Raw genomic sequence first — 21,146 nt, 5'->3', positions numbered from 1 at the left:
GTTTACATCCATCACCACACATAATTACAAAATTTTTTTTTCCTTTTGATGAGAACTTCTGAGATCTACTTTCTTAGCAGCTTTCAAATATACAATACAGTCTTGTTAACTATAGTCGTCATGCTGTACATTACATCCCCAGGACTTATTTGTCTTACAACTGGAAGTTTGGGTGAAGATGGATAAAAGGTACAAACTTTCAGTTAATGTTTCTTTTATCTTCTTGTTTCTTGTGCTTAGGTTAATTGAGCTTTTTAGAATCTGTAGGTCTTACTTTATATAAATTTTGGAAATTACTTCTTGAAATATTTTTTACTTTGCTCTCCACTCTTCTTCTAGGACTCCAATTACATGTATTTTAGGCTTCTTGAAGTCATACTGATGCTCTGTTTATTCCCCTTCCCTCCAAAGCTGTTTTCCCCATTTTCATTTTGGATAGTTTCTTTTGTTGTATCTTCAAGTTTACTAATCTTTTTTCTGCATAGTCTAATCTGCCCTTAATTTTTTCTAGTTATTTTTCATCTCAGACGTTGTTTTCATCTCTGTTTGAGATTCCATGTTTCTACATGTTCTAGTACTTTAATGTCTTTATCTACTAATTTTATCATTTGTGTCATTTGTTGGTCAATTTAGATTCAATATATTTTCTCCTCATGGATTGTATTTTTCTACTTCTTCACATGCCTGGTAGTTTTTTTAATAGGTGCAATATGTGAACTTTACCTTAATGTATTCCTATATTGTAGACCATTGTTCTGGGATACATGTAAGTTATTTGAAAAATGTTTCATCTTCACGTCTTGCTTTTAAGCTTTGTTTTGGGAGACCACAGCAGCATTTAGGATAGGGCTAATTTTGCTTCCTTGCTGACACAAGACCCTTCTGACCACTCTACCGATAGACTTTGAATTATGAGGATTTCCACTCTGGCTGCTGAGGAACTATTCCCAGTTGTATTTGATATTTGTGAAGGTTTATCTAATCCTTTCAGAAGGTATTTTCCTAACTATTAGTTTTCTTAGACATGCTTTAACAAATTACCAGAAACAGAGTGGCTTAAAGCAGCAGGAATTTATTCTCTCACAGTGCTGGAGGCCAGAGTCCAAAATCAAGGTGTCAGGCACAGTTGGTTCCTTCTGAAGGCCCTGGGAAAGAATCTGTTCTGTGCCTGTTTCCTAGCTTCTGGTGTTGACATTTCTTGGCATGTTGCTGCATCACTGTAATCTGCTCCATCTTTACCTGGCATTCTTCCATGTTTGTTTCTCTGTATTTTCTCTTCTTTGTATATAAGGGCCTCAGTCATTGAATAGTGGGCCCACCCTCATCCAGTATGACCTCACCTTAACTGTAATTACATTGGCTAAGACCCTACTTCCAAATAAAGTCACATTCTGAGGTTTTTGATAGACATGAACTTTGGGGAGACATGAATCAACCCACTACACTGTCCCTAGGTATTTCCCCACATATGTGTGCTGATCAGTTCTCATTAGTACTGGAAACTGGATCCTCTACAGATCTGAGTTCTCTCTCAGCAGCTTTCTTCTCTCTGGTATTCTGCCCACTAATTCTAACCCCCTGGACTTCTAGGGCTCCCAGCTCTATCTTCTCAACTCAGGGATCCAAGTGGATTCCACTCAGGTTCTCTCTTGCTGCACAGACTAAAAACTCTATCGAGGTACTAATCTCTCCAGGTAGGGCTCCCCTCATTTGTTTTTTTTCCTATCAGGCATTGTCCTTCTTTGCCTGATACTCAGCATATTAAAAGAAGTTTTATATATATTGTCTATTTTTTAGTTATTTAAGGCTAGAAGCAAAAGTTTTACTGAATTTTAACAGTCTTCATGTCGTTTTTTCCCTGCTCTAACATTAGCATTATTCCATTTCACCTTACTTATCTAAAGTTTAAGAGGAAATTTAGACTAGTTCCCTATTCAGTTTTAAGTGACTGACGTTACATGCAAGAACTTTTTTTTTAAACAAAACCCCAAAATATTGTTCATGTTGCTATCCATGATAGTTCATTTCTGACCCTGGTTGGAATAAATTTTATTCAGATAATTTCTTTTATGCCCAACACATTCTTTGTGATTTTCACATAATTATCCTTTTTTTTTTTTCTCTCTCTTTCCTTTTTTTTTTTTTAATTGAGGTATAGTTGATTTACAATGTGTTAGTTTCTGGTGTACAGCAAAGTAATTCAGTTTTACATAAATATATATATATATTCTTTTTCAGATTTTTTTCCATTTTAGGTTATTACAAGATATTGAATATAGTTCCCTATGCTATACAGTAGGACCTTGTTTATCTGTTTTATCAATATATATAGTAGTGTGTATCTGTTAAACCCAGGCTCCTAATTTATCCCTTTCCCACCTTTTCCCCTTTGGTAACCATAAATTTGTTTTCTATGCCTGTGAGTCTGTTTCTGTTTTATAAATAAGTTCATTTGTATCATTATTTTAGATTCCACATGTAAGTGATACCATGTGATATTTGTCTTTCTTTGCCTGACTTACTTCACTAAGTATGATAATCTCGAGGTCTATCCATGTTGCTGCAAATGGCATTATTTCGTTGTTTTTTATGGCTGAGTAGTATTCCATTGTGTAATAATTATCCTTCTTAACAGCATTTTTTTTCTTTAAAAAATAATTACTTTTTAACTTCCAGAATTTCTACTTCTGAGTCTAGCCATGCTAAACTAAACAGCTCATTTAAGCATGATAGTATGGGAAATAAATTGAATTGTAGATAGATATTTTATATTTCCTTCTTCACTCCTTAGTTTCAGTGTTTTTGTTCTGTTTGTCATTCCTTTTAGAGAATTTGAATCAACTGTTTTCCATCTCTAGTTCTACAATATGTAAATGTGGTTTATAGGTGTGAACGTATTTGTTTTGTATATGTGTGTGTGGATGACTGTATGGGGTATGTTATATATAAATATATATTTTCCAAATATAAGCATTTAAAAATGTGTGTGTGTGTATGTATTTGTGTGTGTTATATAAATTTTATTCTGTTACCCTGTGAGGTTGATTGTAATATGATTTGACTTGCTTTGACATGTACTCTTTGACTGCAGTTCAATTATTAAATCACCTATCCTAGATAAACTGTTGATTTTTTAAAATGAACTCTGAAAGTGGATTACAGGGGAAAAGCTTTGTATTCAGTTCTGTTGGTTATTTTGAGAATTCAAGTCCTGACTTTCAAGACTTAGTATTTTTCATATATGTATATATTCAAATATGAAAGTTTATAAAATATTATTCATTCAAAAACTATGTACTTTTTCTCAACCATTTGATATTTTTAAGAAGACCAAGTCAAATAAGTAGTAGAGGTTGATTTTTCATTGGCTTATTCATTTTAAAATGAGAAATTGGGTTTTTAAAGGACTATATGTTAATATAGCCAATACAATTTAGAACATAGCCTAAGAAATAAAAATCTGAAATGATTCATTTAAATATACTTTAAAAAAAATGATTTGACATAATTTGCAAACAATAGACTGAATGAAATGTACATTTAATGTATCATGGCCTATATAAACTAGGATATAGGCTTATATTAAGTAGAACACAAATAAAATGTTACATAGGGCTGTACAGTTACTCCTCTGTACTGGGAATTTGGTTTTTAGCTTTCTAGAAGTCTAAGCAAAGAGGAAAAGCCCATAGGTAATATAGTTTTCTCTGTTCGTGACAAAAGAAAAACATAGTAATTCTTTCTAGGAAGCATAAGTTTTATTAGCATTTAGTGGTGAAAGAAACTCTCATGTAGGAAAACATTGGTTAGTGTTCTCAGAAGCATTCATAAACACATGCAACAATGAATCTTATAAAACTTTTCTTATGACTTTTAATCAGAAGGTCATAATTTAATGAAAGCACTTCTGCAGAATGTCATAATATTATAGAATGCATGTCTGAATCATAATAATAAACTAAATATAGATAACCTACTTGCCCTTCAAACAGTTCTTCATAAATATCACTCCTCTCAACTAGGCATTTCATAAAGGTTAGACAGTTTGAACTCTGGCAAGAATCTGAAATATCCATAAAAAATATTTGTCTTCGGTTTAACAAGATTACATGTAGACTATTGCTTTTATTATTATTGTTCAGTACTTTATTTATATCTGTTATATATTAACTTTGTGTTTTAAAAATGTTTTATTTAAATAACTTTTTTTTTCATTCTTTATACAGGTTTGATAACCCAGCTGCTGTAAGCCCAACTCCTACAAGGCAGCTAACTTTTAACTACCTCCTTCCTGTGAATGCTTGGCTTTTGTTAAATCCTTCAGAGCTCTGCTGCGATTGGACCATGGGAACAATACCACTTATAGAGTCATTTCTAGATATTCGAAATCTTGCCACATTTATTTTTTTTTGCTTTTTGGGGGCTTTGGGAGTATTCGGTGTCAGGTACCCTGGTAATTCCTCCAAGACTGTTTTAATGGTAAGAAAGTTTCTTAAATTTTCAGGTGATATTATATTCAGTTTATTAATTAAGAGTGCCTTTAATTCATCAAAAGCATCTTTAAAGAACTACTGTCCTTCTTTGTTCATGTCATCCTAATTTATGAACTTATTTTAGGTTATCCTAGAATTATATATCAGAATTTGACTAATGCTGCACATTCAGCATATGAAACAAAGAGTGATTATGAATTTCCATAATTTGGTGGGAACTCTGAAATCATGAAGCATTCTTTTTAGCATCATTTTTTTAAAATATATTTCTTACCTTTACCCAACTAGATTTTACACTCTTTAAAGAAATGAGTCATATTATATACTTCTTTGTTTTCTTGGCACAGAGAAGAGTGTCATGTAAGATAAGAAACTAGAAATACATAGCTCTTTATTTTTCATTAGCAAGACTTTCATTACTCCCTGAGGTATTTCTTACTGTGTTCAGAGAACTCTGATTAAAGTCTTTTCTTGTTTTCTGAGATCTGTTTCTTTGTAATTTTCTTAACTCTGCCCTCACATTTTACTCCTAATAATTCTGTTGCCTCTTACTTTAAATTATGGAAGAAAATAATAATCTTTAACTTTTCTTGAGCATTTACTATATGCCAAAAAGTGGTTTTAATACTTTGTAAATATATTATTTCTGGCTGCAGCCACTAGATTCATTTATTCATTCAATAAAAATGTTTGATTTTCAGCCTATGTACTAGGTAGCATTTTAGGCACTGAGTATATGATAATAAAAGGAAGTACAGGGTCCCCATTTCTAGAGAACTTGCATTCTAGAGAAACTTGAAAGAATATAGGATTTGAAAAAAGATCATATTTACTGTTATTTTTGGACCTGTTGAGTTTGAGGTACCTACGAAACAATATGATGGAGATTTCAAATAGCACTTTGTGCCTGGAGTTCAGTGGCGAAGAGTGAGCTACATGTAAAAATTTGATTGATTACCATAGAGAAACTTGATAATTGCCGTAGAGATAGTAATTGAAACCAGGATGTGGAGAAGAAGGCCTATGGAGAGGTTATAGAGCAGCCTTTCTCAACTGGGATTTTGTCATTTTTCTTAGAGATGGTAACTAGCTGGCACCATTCTAGGTGTACAGAAGTTAATTCATACACATAATGCATGCCTTAGAGTATTTGGTCTTAATTTTCCCTCAGTAAATAGTTGAAGGGGCTTTATAGAATGAAAGAGAAGAAGCCTATATCTAGGTCTTGAAAAACTTCCACATTACATACCATATAAAGGAAAATGAACCTAAATGGGAGGTACTCCAAATGTACAGAAGGGTAGGAAAGTGTTTCAAGAAAGATAGAATGGTTAACACTAACAGCTGCTGTCAAGTAGAGAAGTGAGATCAGTTGGATTTGACCTCTTTTAGGTGTGTTAGTTACTTAAATGAAATTTATTTCTGTGGAGTGATTTGATTAGGAAGTGAGGAAGTGAAGATTGCTAGTGTAGGTAACCTGTAGGGGTGATTTAACTTTGAATATTTCAAAGGATGAGACAAGCTTGAATTTCCTAACTTAGGAAAGACAGCCAGTCAGGCAAGGGCTTCAAGTATAATAAACTGCTGATCTTCTGTAGGGCTTGGGGGAAACACAGAGATCTGGAATTGATGGCCCTTCAGAGGCTGGAGTGGGTTGATGGTGGGGGAAGACTATTGCTTGGTTGGCATGTAGAATCACTTTCATTGGAGCACTCAGTTGGCTGTCTCTTTCTGACACAAAGAGACATCACTAATGGGTTGGCTTACAAAAACATATTCATTGAGTTGAAATGTTGATATCACTAATGGGTTGGCTTACAAAAACATTCACTGAGTTGAAATGTTGATTAAGTGAGGTTACAACCAATTACTTGTTATCATGGCTCCAAAAATCTTTTCCTAAGAGTGTGGGAACTTGTTTTATACTTAAGGGGCATAATGAATTGGGTAAGATAACTTAAAGATGTGTTATCAGAAGAGAAGATTTTTAAGGTTGGAGAGGCAAGAGCATTTTTAACATAGGTAGGAAGTTCATAAGAAAGTGATTAAGTAAATGAAAGAAGAGATGATTGATAGTGAGATTAGAGGTATAGAGCTCAGGTTTGGCCTGAGATAGATGGAGACACCGCTTATGGTTACAGGAAGGATGGAAATGAACATGAATGTGGATGTTGGTAGGTTTAGTAGCGGAGAATTGAAGGAATTCTTATTTTATCGCTTTAGTTTTCTCTGAAAATTTGGAAGTGTGGTCACCTGCTGAAAGTGACATGGGTCAAAATTTTGAGAAAAGTTGTCAAGATTCAAAATAGTCAAAGAGAGTGGGAGTGAGCCTACCAAAGAAACCTAGGAATCCTGAGCAGTCTTAAGGATCAATTTGAAGTTGATCATGAGTTTATGATGATATTAATCTATTTTGCTTTGGGACTTTCTAGTAGTGCTTTGCTGCTCACATAAATAAAGACGAAGCACATATGTGGTAGAATACATCCAAAGCCGGGGTTCTACTAAAAGAAAGGCAAAAAAGGAGGGGTGGGTAAATACAGAGTTTTGGCAAATAAAATAATGATTTGTGTAGTTCAAGCTGAATGAAAAATAGGATATTGTCAATGAAATAAACATTTATATTAATTAATTACATTAATTATGTTTTATATGTATAAAAAAGGAACACTTGTGACCTTGGGTATAACTGCTTTAAGTATAGTCCTAAGCATACTTTTTTTAAACTTTTTTTTATTTGAAATATAGTTGATTTACAGTATTGTGTTAATTTCATAGAAAACAAACTTATGGCTTCCAAAGGGAAAGGGGAGGGAAGGGTGGGATAAATTAGGAGTATAGGATTAACAGATACAAACTACTATACACAAAATAGATAAACAACAGGAAACTATATTCAATATCTTGTAATAACCTATAATGGAAAATAATCTGAGAATATATATGTATAAAACTAAACATGCTATTTTTTAATGGTGATAATTTTCTGAAGATCTCTGAACAAGATACATAGATCAAAGGAGTATCTCAAATACCAGATACCATGTAAGCACTTATTAAATAAGGTGTCATATGTATCTCAACAATATTAGTAAGTAGTTATTAATCCCCGATTTATTTTTAATGAAATGAAGTCACAAGGTAATTTGAATAGTTTACTTTATGTTATATAACAAGAAGTGAAACAGATTTGCCTCCAAACTCTTGGCTTATTCCACTACCATCCTTCCTTTTTTTTTTTTTTTTTAAATTTGTTTACTTATTTGTTTTTATTTTTGTCTGTGTTGGGTCTTCTTAGCTGTGCGCGGGCTTTCTCTCGTTGGCGGCGAGCAGGGGCTACTCTTTGTTGTGGTGCACAGGCTTCTCATTGTCATGGCATCTCGTTGCAGAGCATGGGCTCTAGGCGCGCGGGCTTCAGTAGTTGTGGCACGCGGGCTCAGTAGTTGTGGCTTGTGGGCTGTAGAGCACAGGCTCAGTAGTTGTGGTGCACAGGCTTAGTTGCTCCGCGGCATGAGGGATCTTCCCCGACCAGGGCTCGAACCCATGTCCCCTGCATTGGCAGGCGGATTCATAACCACTGCGCCACTAGGGAAGCCCCCATCCTTCCTTTTAAGGAGAGTTTACATCACTGGAAGAAGGATATTATGTTCGTTACAGTAAACTTGGTTGGCATACATTAATAGAGAGCATATTAGAACTTCTGAGTAAGTTAATCATTGAGACATTTCTTATTCAAGAACCAGTAGATTTTTTTGAGAGATGGTTTTTCTTTTTTGTGTAGCTTATGCATCAGTCTGTGATGCATCTTTGGCTGAATTTAACACTTTTAATTTTTTCCAGTGAAATTGCCTTAGGGCATCCGTGAATTAATAGGGAATATATTTTTTTTAAAGGATCATGTATTTAGAAACAAATCTCTGTTTCACAGCTAGCTGGTTGTTTTAAATCAAGCATTTCTGGGAAGTGGAAAGTGAATTATGCACTCTTAATGTTTTACCTTTTTGATTAAAAAGAAAACACTAAAATTTCAGACATATAAATCGATATGATACTGAGCAATTCGATGGTAGTGCTTTTCTTCAGATTCAGTCTTTTGTATTATTACAAGTTATTAATTTGTGATTCATGGAGAAAGTATTCTTTTCACTGTATTTACATTTCTACATCGATTTTTACTAATAAAGGATGAAAAAGAAAAGGCATTCCTTCCTCTCAAACTGTTAGAGGACTCGCAAACTTCTGAAGCTGAAAGAACAACTTATTTATTCCATTAGGTACTATAAAACAAATCAGGGTAATGAAATATGGAAGCAGATGTCCATAGAAACAGATGTTCTAATGACAACCAACTTATTTCTTTCCATAAGTTATTTGTGTGCTAGTTATTTGTGTCGTATCTTTTGTAATGGCTTTGTAATCTGGAAACCATATGCCATCCCATTTTCAAAATGGCAAAAGGTCTAAGCATTTTGTGATGTTTATTTCTAACACAGTGTGCAGTGTTAGAATTTTAGAAATTCTTATAGAATAAAAGACTGTTGATTTAAAGGGGCCAGGTTTATTTTTATACATATACTAAGTCTCCGTTAAATGTATGTGACCCATCAGAATACTATGCAAAGTAACGCTGAAGTAATGTATAGAAGTAGTCTTCTGTCTTGTCTGAAACATACCTTACCAATTTCCAGTATTACAGATAGTAGTAAAATAATAAAAACTGATATGTTTGGCTATTTTATCAACCTACAATTTGTAGTTTTATTTTATTAAAACCTAATATATTTTCCTGTCAATTTATTTTTACCACAAGCACATAAGTTAGATATATAAAAATTACTGTTTTTTTATTTTAGATATATTTTCAAAAAATATTTTTTATTTATTGATAATTGAACGAGCCTTAGGTATAAGTTCTAGCATTCAAGAAGACTTCATTCCACCTTGCTGACATACCTCCTCATGTTTGTTGTTACCATCCTTAAGCGTCCTTCTTTATGTTTAAATCAGTATCCTTTATAGTATTATTAAAAACGGTCCACCAGTACATTATCCAAATTAAATGATAAAATATTTGGATTTGACTGTTTATGTGCATATATTTTTTAATTTAATAAAATGTCTTTTTTTTTCTTTGTAGGCACTTTGTTTAATGGCATTACCGTTTATTCCTGCATCAAACCTTTTTTTCCCAGTTGGATTTGTTGTTGCTGAGAGAGTATTATATGTTCCTAGCATGGGGTTCTGTATTTTGGTAGCCCATGGATGGCAGAAAATATCAAACAAAAGGTGAATTAAAATGTTAGTGCATTTAATGCTTATTAACTGTAGAATTCAGTATGATACATTTAAGCATTTAAAATGTTTATTTAGTTTTTATAAGTCATATTTTATACCTTCTTGTTTTTCACATTGACAGTCTCCTCACTGTCTGTAATTCAGGTTAGGAAAGCTACGTAACCCCTACCTCATCCTATGGTCTTCCTCATATTTATATAATTTTATTTTACAGCCTGAGACATAAACTTTTAGTCAGACCCAAATGCAAAATAGAATATTATTGAGACTAAAGTTTCAGGTGATCATTGCTACTTCCATATGCAGTGAACTAAGATAACAGTCTTCTACCTTAAGTGAGTTATATCGGGTTAATATATGTAAAATGCATATAGAAGGCAATCTGTAATTTCTTGCTTCATCGTAACCACCATGTCCTAATTGCCTTAAACCAATAGTTAAGGAACAGAATAGTCACTATCTCCTTTTTCTTACTTTCCAGTCACCCTTCAACCCACAGAATTCTGACTTCTCTCTACGTCACTTTACTAACATGTAACAAATTGCCTCTCATAGCTAAATCCAGTCAATGCTTTTATTTAAAGTTTATTTCCCTGGCATCTATAAAAAGTCTCTGTCCCGATTCTCTTCCACATTTGTTCATTTCTGCTCAGTTTTCAGAGTCTCCCTGCTGCACCTGCTCTTTAAATATTTTTTATTTCTCAGAGTTTTACTAATAGCCATTTTCCTCACATTGCATGTTCTCCCTGGATGATCTCATCCATGATTACAATTTTCAATGCCATCTACCAAACCTTTTCTCTTAGCTTCTATCCATATATCCAGTTATACTCACTACCAATTTTGGAGTGCCTATCATGTACCAGCTCCAGGATACACTCTTTAGATTTTTCTCATTTAATCTTGACACTCCTTAACTCCATTTTGCACATTTGAAAATTGAAGCTCATACAAGTTACCTGAATTACACAAGACCACACAGCTAGTCAACAGCAGAGTCTTGATTCAGATTTACACCTGACTGCTTCCAATGTCCATGTTCCTTCTGATCCACGCACTGTTATCCTGGTTAAGTGGATCTATCAGAATGAAAGAAATCCAACTCTGTTACTGAGACAAAAAGCACAGACTCAGAGAACATTAATACTATTAATACTAAATAAGATCATAGGGATTATTGAATTATAACCATCTTTTTAATTTTTTTATTTATTTTTTATGAATTTTTGAATTTTATTTTATTTATTTTTTTATACAGCAGGTTCTTATTAGTTATCCACTTTATACATATTAGTGTATATATGTCAATCCTAATCTCCCAATTCATCACACCGCCATCCCCACTTACCGTCATTTACCCCCCCCCTTGGTGTCCATACGTTTGTTCTCTACATCTGTGTCTCAGTTTCTGCCCTGCAAACCGGCTCATCTGTACCATTTTTCTAGGTTCCACATATATGCGTTAATATACAATATTTCTTTTTCTCTTTCTGACTTACCTCACTCTGTATGATAGTCTCTAGATTCATCCACATCTCTACAAATGACCCAATTTCGTTCCTTTTTATGGCTGAGTAATATTCCACTGTATCTATGTACCACATCTTCTTTATCCATTTGTCTGTCGATGGGCATTTAGGTTGCTTCCATGACCTGGCTATTGTAAATAGTGCTGCAGTGAACATTGGGGCGCATGTGTCTTTTTTTTTGTTTTGTTTTGTTTTGTTTTAATGCAAATTTAATATACGGTAGTTAAATTAATCATTTTTCTCATTTTTTTTTAACATCTTTATTGGAGTAAAATTGCTTTAGAGTGGTGTGTTAGTTTCTGCTTTATAACAAAGTGAATCAGTTATACATATACCTATGTTCCCATATCTCTTCCCTCTTGCATCTCCCTCGCTCCCACCCTCTCTATCCCACCCCTCTAGGTGGTCGCAAAGCACCGAGCTGATCTCCCTGTGCTATGCGGCTGCTAGCCACTACCTATCTATTTTACATTTGGTAGTGTATATATGTCCATGCCACTCTCTCACTTTGTCACAGCTTACCCTTCCCCCTCCCCATATCCTCAAGTCCATTCTCTAGTAGGTCTGTGTCTTTCTTCCTGTCTTGCCCCTAGGTTCTTCATGACCATTTTTTTTTTTCTTAGATTCCATATATATATGTTAGCATATGGTATTTGTTTTTCTCTTTCTGACTTACTTCACTCTGTATAACAGACTCTAGGCCCATTCACTTTACTACAAATAACTCAATTTCGTTTCTTTTTATGGCTCAGTAATATTCCATTGTATATATGTGCCATATCTTCTTTATCAATTCATCTGTTGATGGACACTTAGGTTGCTTCCATGTCCTGGCTATTGTAAATACAGCTGCAGTGAACATTTTGGTACATGTCTCTTTTTGAATTATGGTTTTCTCAGGGTATATGCCCAGTAGTGGGATTGCTGGGTCGTATGGTAGTTCTATTTTTAGTTTTTTAAGGAACCTCCCTACTGTTCTCCATAGTGGCTGTATCAATTTACATTCCCACCAACAGTGCAAGAGGGTTCCCTTTTCTCCACACCCTCCCCAGCATTTGTTGTTTGTAGATTTTCTGATGATGCCCATTCTAACTGGTGTCAGGTAATACCTCATTGTAGTTTTGATTTGCATTTCTCTAATAATTTGTGATGTTGAGCAGCTTTTCATGTGCTTCTTGGCCATCTGTATGTCTTCTTTGGAGAAATGTCTATTTAGGTCTTCTCCCCAATTTTGGATTGGGTTGTTTGTTTTTTTAATATTGAGCTGCATGAGCTGTTTATATATTTTGGAGATTAATCCTTTGTCCGTTGATTCGTTTGCAAATATTTTCTCCCATTCTAAGGGTTGTCTTTTTGTCTTGTTTATGGTTTCCTTTGCTGTGCAAAAGCTTTGAAGTTTCATTAGGTCCCATTTGTTTATTTTTCTTTTAATTGCCATTACTCTAGGCGGTGGATCAGAAAAGATCTTGCTGTGATTTATGTCAAAGAGTGTTCTTCCTATGTTTTTCTCTAAGAGTTTTATAGTGTCTGGTCTTACATTTAGGTCTCTAATCCATTTTGAGTTTATTTTTGTGTATGGTGTTAGGGAGTGTTCTAATTTCACTCTTTTACATGTAGCTGTCCAGTTTTCCCAGCACCACTTATTGAAGAGGCTGTCTTTTCTCTATTGTATATCCTTGCCTCCTTTGTCATAGATAAGTTGACCCTAGGTGCGTGGGTTATCTCTGGGCTTTCTATCCTGTTCCGTTGATCTATATTTCTGTTTTTGTGCCAGTACCATATTGTCTTGATTACTGTAGCTTTGTAGTATAGTCTGAAGTCAGGGAGTCTGATTCCTCCAGCTCTGTTTTTTTCCCTCAAGACTGCTGTGGCTATTCAGGGTCTTTTGTGTCTCCATACAAATTTTAAGATTTTTTGTTCTAGTTCTGTAAAAAATGCCATTGGTAATTTGATAAGGAATGCATTGAATCTGTAGATTGCTTTGGATAGTATAGTCATTTTCACAATATTGATTCTTCCAATCCAAGAACATGGTATATCTCTCCATCTGTTGGTATCATTGTTAATTTCTTTCAACAGTGTCTTATAGTTTTCTGCATACAGGTCTTTTGTCTCCCTAGGTAAGTTTATTCCTAGGTATTTTATTCTTTTTGTTGCAGTGGTAAATGGGAGTGTTTCCTTAATTTCTCTTTCAGATTTTTCATCATTAGTGTATCAGAATGCAAGCGATTTCTGTGCATTAATTTTGTATCCTGCAACTTTACCAAATTCATTGATTAGCTCTAGTAGTTTTCTGGTGCCATCTTTAGCATTCTCTATGTATAGTATCATGTCATCTGCAGAGTTTTACTTCTTCTTTTCCAATTTGTTTTCCTTTTATTTCTTTTTCTTCTCTGATTGCCGTGGCCAGGACTTCCAAAACTATGTTGAATAATGGTGAGAGGGGACATCCTTGTCTTGTTCCTGATATTGCAGGAAATGGTTTCAGTTTTTCACCATTGAGAACGATGTTTGCTGTGGGTTTGTCGTATGCGGCCTTTATGATGTTGAGGTAGGTTCCCTCTGTGCCCACTTTCTGGAGAGCTTTTATCATAAATGGGGTGTTGAATTTTGTCAAAAGCTTTTTCTGCATCTATTGAGATGATCATATGGTTTTTATTCTTCAATTTGTTAATATGGTGTATCACATTGATTGATTTGCATATATTGAAGAATCCTTGCATCCCTGGGATAAATCCCACTTGATCATGGTGTATGATCCTTTTAATGTGTTTTTGGATTTTGTTTGCTAGTATTTTGTTGAGGGTTTTTGCATCTATATTCATCAGTGATATTGGCCTGTAATTTTCTTTTTTTATAGTATCTTTGGTTTTGGTATCAGGGTGATGGTGGCCTCATAGAATGAGTTTGGGGGTGTTCCTTCCTCTGCAATTTTTTGGAAGAGTTTGAGAAGGTTGGGTGTTAGCTCTTCTCTAAATGTTTGATAGAATTCACCTGTGAAGCCATCTGGTCCTGGACTTTTGTTTGTTGGAAGATTTTTAATCACAGTTTCAATTTTATTACTTGTGATTGGTCTGTTCATATTTTCTGTTTCTTCCTGGTTCAGTCTTGGAAGGTTATACCTTTCTACGAATTTGTCCATTTCTTCCCGGTTGTCCATTTTATTGGCATAGAGTTGCTTGTAGTAGTCTCTTAGGATGCTTTGTATTTCTGTGGTGTCTGTTGTAACTTCTCCTTTTTCATTTCTAATTTTATTGATTTGAGTCCTCTCCCTCTTTTTCTTGATGAGTCTTGCTAATGGTTTATCAATTTTGTTTATCTTCTCAAAGAACCAGCTTTAGTTTTATTGATCTTTGCTATTGTTTTCTTTGTTTCTATTTCATTTATTTCTGCTCTGGTCTTTATGATTTCTTTCCTTCTGCTAAGGTTGGATTTTGTTTGTTCTTCTTTCTCTAGTTCCTTTAAGTGTAAGGTTAGATTGTTTATTTGAGATTTTTCTTGTTTCTTGAGGTAGGCTTGCATTGCTATAAACTTCTCTCTTAGAACTGCTTTTGCTGCATCCCATAGTTTTTGGGTCATCCTGTTTTCATTGTCATTTTTCTCTAGGTGTTTTTTGATTTCCTCATTGATTTCTTTAGTGATCTCTTGGTTATTTAGTAACGTATTGTTTAGCATCCTCGTGTTTCTGTTTTTTACGTTTTTATCCGTGTAATTGATTACTAATCTCCTAACGCTGTTGTCAGAAAACATGCTTGATATGATTTCAATTTTCTTAAATTTACTGAGGCTTGATTTGTGACCCAAGATGTGATCTATCCTGGAGAATGTTCCGTGCACACTTGAGAAGAAAGTGTAATCTGTTTTTGGATGGAATGTCCTATAAATATCAACTAAATCTATCTGATCTATTGTGTCATTTAAAGCTTGTGTTCCCTTATTAATTTTCTGTTTGGATGATCTGTCCATTGGTATAAGTGAGGTGTTAAAGTCCCCCTCTATTACTGTGTTACTGTCGATTTCCTCTTTTATAGCTGTTAGCAGTTGCCTTATGTATTGAGGTGCTCCTATGTTGGGTGCATATCTGTTTCTAATTGTTATATCTTCTTCTTGGATTCGTCCCTTGATCATTATGTGGTGTCCTTCCTTGTCTCTTGTAACATTCTTTATTTTAAAGTCTATTTTGTCTGATATGAGAATTGCTACTCCAGCTTTCTTTGGATTTCCATTTGCATGGAATATCTTTTTCCATCCCCTCACTTTCAGTCTGTATGTGTCCCTAGGTCTGAAGTGGGTCTCTTGTAGACAGCATATATATGGGTCTTGTTTTTGTATCCATTCAGCAAGCCTGTGTCTTTTGGTTGGAGCATTTAATCCATTCACATTTAAGGTAATTATCGATATGTGTGTTCCTATGACCATTTTCTTAATTGTTTGGGGTTTGTTTTTGTAGGTCCTTTTCTTCCCTTGTGTTTCCCACTTAGAGAAGTTCCTTTAGCATTTGTTGTAGAGCTGGTTTGGTGGTGCTGAATTCTCTTAGCTCTTGCTTGTCTGTAAAGCTTTTGATTCCTCCATAGAAACTGAATGAGATCCTTGGCTGGTAGAGTAATCTTGGTTGTAGGATCTTCCCTTTCATCACTTTAAGTATATCATGTCACTCCCTTCTGGCTTGTAGAGTTTCTGCTCAGAAATCAGCTCTTAAACTTATGGGAGTTCTCTTGTATGTTATTTGTCGTTTTTCCCTTGCTGCTTTCAATAATTTTTCTTTGTCTTTATTTTTTGCCAATTTGATTACTATGTGTCTCGTCTTGTGTCTCCTTGGGTTTATTCTGTATGGGACTCTCTGCGCTTCTTGGACTTGGGTGGCTATTTCCTTTCCCATGTTAGAGAAGTTTTCGACTATAATCTCTTCAAATATTTTCTCGGGTCCCTTCTCTCTCTCTTCTCCTTCTGGCACCCCTATAATGCAAATGTTGTTGTGTTTAATGTTGTCCCAGAGGTCTCTTAGGCTGTCTTCATTTCTTTTCATTCCTTTTTCTTTATTCTGTTCCGCAGCAGTGAATTCCACCATTCTGTCTTCCAGGTCACTTATCCTTTCTTCTGCCTCAGTTATTCTGCTATTGATTCCTTCTAGTGCATTTTTCATTTCATTTATTGTATTGTTCATCTGTTTGTTTGTTCTTTAATTCTTCTAGGTCTTTGTTAAACATTTCTTGCATCTTCTCGATCTTTGCCTCCATTCTTTTTCCGAGGTCCTGGATCATCTTCACTATCATTATTCTGAATTCTTTTTCTGGAAGGTTGCCTATCTCCACTTCATTTAGTTGTTTTTCTGGGGTTTTTTTCTTGTTCCTTCATCTGGTATATAGCCCTCTGCCTTTTCATCTTGTCTATCTTTCTGTGAATGTGGTTTTTGTTCCACAGGCTGCAGGATTGTAGTTCTTCTTGCTTCTGCTGTGTGCCCTCTGGTGGATGACGCTGTCTAAGAGGCTTTGCAAGTTTCCTGATGGGAGGGACTGGTGATGGGTAGAGCTCAGTAAAACTTTAATCTGCTTCTCTACTGATGGGTGGGGCTCGGTTCCCTCCCTGTTGGTTGTTTGGCCTGAGGTGACCCAACACTGGGGCCTACCCAGCTCTTTGGTGGGGCTAATGGCAGACTCTGGGAGGGCTCACTCCAAGGAGTACTTCCCAGAACTTCTGCTGCCAGTGTCCTTGTCCTCACGGTGAGCCACAGCCACCCCCTGCCTGTGCAGGAGACCCTCCAACACTAGCAGGTAGGTCTGGTTCAGTCTCCTATGGGGTCACTGCTCCTTCCCCTGGGTCCCAGTGCACACACTACTTTGTGTGTGTCCTCCAAGAGTAGAGTCTCTCTTTCCCCCAGTCCTGTCGAAGTCCTGCAGTCAAATCCCACTAGCCTTCAAAGTCTGATTCTCTAGGAATTCCTCTCCCATTGCTGGACCCCCAGGTTGGGAAGCCTGATGTGGGGCTTAGAACCTTCTCTCCAGTGGGTGGACTTCTGTGGTATAAGTGTTCTCCAGTTTGTGAGTCACCTACCCAGCAGTTATGGGATTTGATTTTATCGTGATTGCGCCCCTCCTACTGTCTCATTGGCTTCTCCTTTGTCTTTGGATGTGGGGTATCTTTTTTGGTGACTTCCAGTGTCTTCCTGTCGATGACTGTTCAGCAGTTAGTTGTGATTCTGGTGCTCTCACAAGAGGGGGTGAGAGCACATCCTTCTACTCTACCATCTTGAGCTGATCTCTCCATAACCATCATTTTTAAATGAGAAATTCAGTCCCAAGTGATTAACCTAAAGCTATATAAGTAACTTACATGTATTTCATAGAGTTAATTTTACTATGACTTTTAATAAATAATTCTAGCTTTAAAACGTAAAATTTTTCAAGAATACCGTGATAATCTGTGGTGTTTATTGTAAACAATAATGTTTTTAAATATAGCCAGGGATAAGATTGACCCTTTATAAACACTACTAAGAATATTCAAGTTATAGGTAAATGGTATAAAAGAACTCTAAGTATAAAAATTCACAATTAAAAATTGGTTGTATCAATTTTTTGTCATTAAATCTAAACAAAACTTTTGAAATAAAGGCAAATATTGAAATATTTAATGTAATTGAAGACTGAAGTATAAGTGTATAAGTGTTCATAATATTTAATTTTTTCGGTGTTGTTCCCTCTCAAGTTGGATGATTATTAGAACAATCTCTAATCTTTAGAATAAATTCAAACATTATATTTAGAGATATTTAGCATATTTCTTACCTCTGTTTTGGTGATGTAGACAATGTTTTATTCTGCTTTTTTTTTCTTAAATAGTGTATTAAAAAAGTTATCCTGGGTTTGTCTGTCTATGGTGATACTCACTCATGCCTTAAAAACACTCCATAGAAATTGGGATTGGGAGTCTGAATATACGCTGTTTATGTCAGCCTTGAAGGTAAAGTATTATTCAGAATATGTCATCAGTTATTTCTTATAGCCATCCCTGATACAGTGTTTTAACTTTACTTTTAACTAGGCAATTAACTGTCAATGTTAAGTACTTCACCAAAAAATTAATAAAAAGAATTTGTTCTTTGTATAATATATACCATAACTAGTGCCCTGACTAGTACTTAGGTGTATGTCTAGAGCATATGTGAATAATTGCACAAATGCTATACCGTTGTTAGACACTCAAATGATAAAATGTTTAAATATGAATGCTTTGTTTCATTGGTTCTTAAGGTGTACCTTTTTATTTATTTATTTATTTTTACCTTTTAACGTCTCTGAAATCAGAATAAATCTTACAGTAAAAGGCATCTTACAATTAATTAGTGACCTTTTTTCTTTCTTAATGGTGAGCCTTATAATTGATGGCATCTTAGATTGAATGAAATAAAATACATGGCAAAAAATGGTGCCCTTCCATATGGAGAATAACCAATGGTTATAGTACTATAGGAAAGATAGAAACTGACAGAAAGGAGAGATACTGCATTTTTATAGAATGGACAGCGTAAATGCGAATAAGTCACAAAATTTGTTTTCTGCAAAAGTTATAAGCAGTGATTTTTTTTCAGATGCTCCCTCTCTTCAGATCTCTAAATTCTTAACTTCCTTTTGGCTGTTTCTGTACTCTCCAGGGTTCCCATTACCATAGTAGACTACATAAATAGCTTTATGTCGAGCCTCAAAATAAGTCATCAGTGCAGTGTTTAAAACATATTCACTTGTTCAAATTCTGTCTTTCCCAAAAGAACATAAATAATAGAGCAGGAGTTTTCAAACAGTTCTATGTTTTGATGAAAGAAAAGTGTTAGTAAAATTTTAATATGTAAAGTAGATAAACTGTGGTTTTAGTATTTGAATGTTGAAAGGGAGGAGAGGGTAAACTTCATGAAGCAGTGTTCTTTTGACTTCTTCCTTATCTCCATGGAACACTCCATTCCTAATAATATACCAAACAGATATCTATGTTAATTGGTGTTGTATGTATACATGCACACACACATATATAGACACATTTTTTTCTGGGAGAAATAGGAATGATTATTTTCCAGTTTTATTGAGACATAATTGACATATAACTTTGTCTTTAAGGTGTACAATATAATGATTATATGCATGTGTGTGTGTGTATATATATATAAAATGACTACCAGAATAAGTTAACATCCATCACCTCATATAGTTAGTTTTTTTTCTTGTGATGAGAACTTTTAAGATCTATTCTGTTACCAACTTTCAAATATGCAATACAATATTGTTAACTATCGTCACCATGCTGTACATTACATCCTCAGACCTTACTTATCTTATAACTAGAAGTTTGTACCTTTTTACCCACTTCATCTGTTCATGGACATTTCTGTGGAGTACTCCATTCCTAATAGTATACCAAACAAAATCTGTGTTAATTAGACTCATTTTTTTTTAATTTAACTAATTTCTATCTGTACTTCCGTATTTAAGGTAAATAAAAATAATGCCAAATTATGGAATAATGTGGGTCATGCTCTGGAAAATGAAAAGAACTTTGAGAGAGCTTTGAAATACTTCTTACAGGCTACCCATGTTCAGCCAGGTAAGCATTATTAACTAATAAAGCTATTGTAGTAGTTTATTTTCTTTTAAAAAACATGATTATATTTGTGGAAAATAGGTAGAGTTTATTTTCAAGCTTTATCCCAACTGACTGGAATGGTACAGTGTTTGGTGCTGGCTTATTTTTGAATAGGATTATATGTTAGAGCTATTTATATCAGACATTTAAGGAGTCTTTTTTAAACAGAGTTGTTGGGTGGCACTGATGAGCAATTTTGGTGAAGGGGTAGATGCAAAAGCTTGATAGTAGTGAGTTTAAGAGAGTGGGAGAAGAATAATTGGAGACAGTTGATATTAAAAACTCTTTTAAAGAGTGTTGATAAGAAATGTTGGTGCTGAGTATGGGGTCAAGAGAGGGTAGTAGGATGATGGGTTTTTTTGTTTTTCGGGAATTTGGGGGGTTTTGTTTTAAGGTGAGAGAAACAAAACGTGTGTGACTAATCCATTGAAGCTGGGAAAAATAATAATTCACGGTGGGGAACCAAAGTACTGGGTCAATGTCCTTGAACAGATGAGAATAGATAAATAGGATCTAGTGCTCAGGGTAAAGATTTCATTCAGTCAACTGAACCAATAGTTAACCTGTGGTAACCGGGAAAGCAGAGTGTAGAGACATGATACAGGCAGGTGAATAATAGATGAATAGCTTCTGGAAGTTGTCCTTTGTTTGCTTCTGTTTTCTCAGTGAAATAGAAAGTAAAATCAACAGTAGAGTGTGGGGAAGGGAGAGGAAGTGCTGGAAATCTAAGACCAGGAGAGTGTCTGAAGTAGTCATCTAGGACATAGCTTCACAAACTTTAATGTACCTGTAAATCACCTGGAGATCATATGGTTCATGTTCTGATATATAGAGATTTAGAGTAGGGCTTGAGTTTCTGCATTTCTAATAAGTTCCTAGGTGATACTTAGCCCATGAATCACGTGTTGAGAAACAAAGATCTAGGAAAATGTATAGAGTAGGAAAATATGGTATGATTGTCAAGCAGCTCTAACACCCTACTTGAGGTTAGCAATACTTAATTACAATTAAACCAGTTGATGTGGTTAAAAGTTTTCTCCTACTACTTTATAAGTGCAGTGGTACAGGCATGGAGCATTTGGTTAAACAGGATTAGAATTTTGTCAGATGTGTATTACTAAACAAAGGGATAAGGGAATATTGAGACACAACCTAAGCTGGTTATGAAGGGATGTGAGAGAGGATGAAAGATGAGGAA

At 34.8% G+C, this 21,146-nt stretch overlaps 1 protein-coding gene across 1 annotated transcript in view; it reads left to right on the top strand.

Annotated features, from left to right (window-relative positions):
• The window catches only part of TMTC3 (transmembrane O-mannosyltransferase targeting cadherins 3), a 59,185-nt gene that overhangs the window by 25,128 nt on the left and 12,911 nt on the right, over positions 1 to 21,146 (top strand). Inside the window, exons 7-10 of the mRNA XM_061204470.1 lie at positions 4,227 to 4,479; positions 9,631 to 9,779; positions 18,157 to 18,277; positions 19,798 to 19,909. Of these exons, the coding sequence (XP_061060453.1) occupies positions 4,227 to 4,479; positions 9,631 to 9,779; positions 18,157 to 18,277; positions 19,798 to 19,909 (635 nt within the window). The remainder of the gene's footprint in view (positions 1 to 4,226; positions 4,480 to 9,630; positions 9,780 to 18,156; positions 18,278 to 19,797; positions 19,910 to 21,146) is intronic.

The sequence above is a fragment of the Eubalaena glacialis genome, chromosome 11 (genome assembly GCF_028564815.1).
Source record: "Eubalaena glacialis isolate mEubGla1 chromosome 11, mEubGla1.1.hap2.+ XY, whole genome shotgun sequence".
NCBI lineage: Eukaryota > Metazoa > Chordata > Mammalia > Artiodactyla > Balaenidae > Eubalaena > Eubalaena glacialis.
Note: the sequence above shows the minus strand (reverse complement) of the source record. Positions and strands in the feature narration are given on the sequence as shown.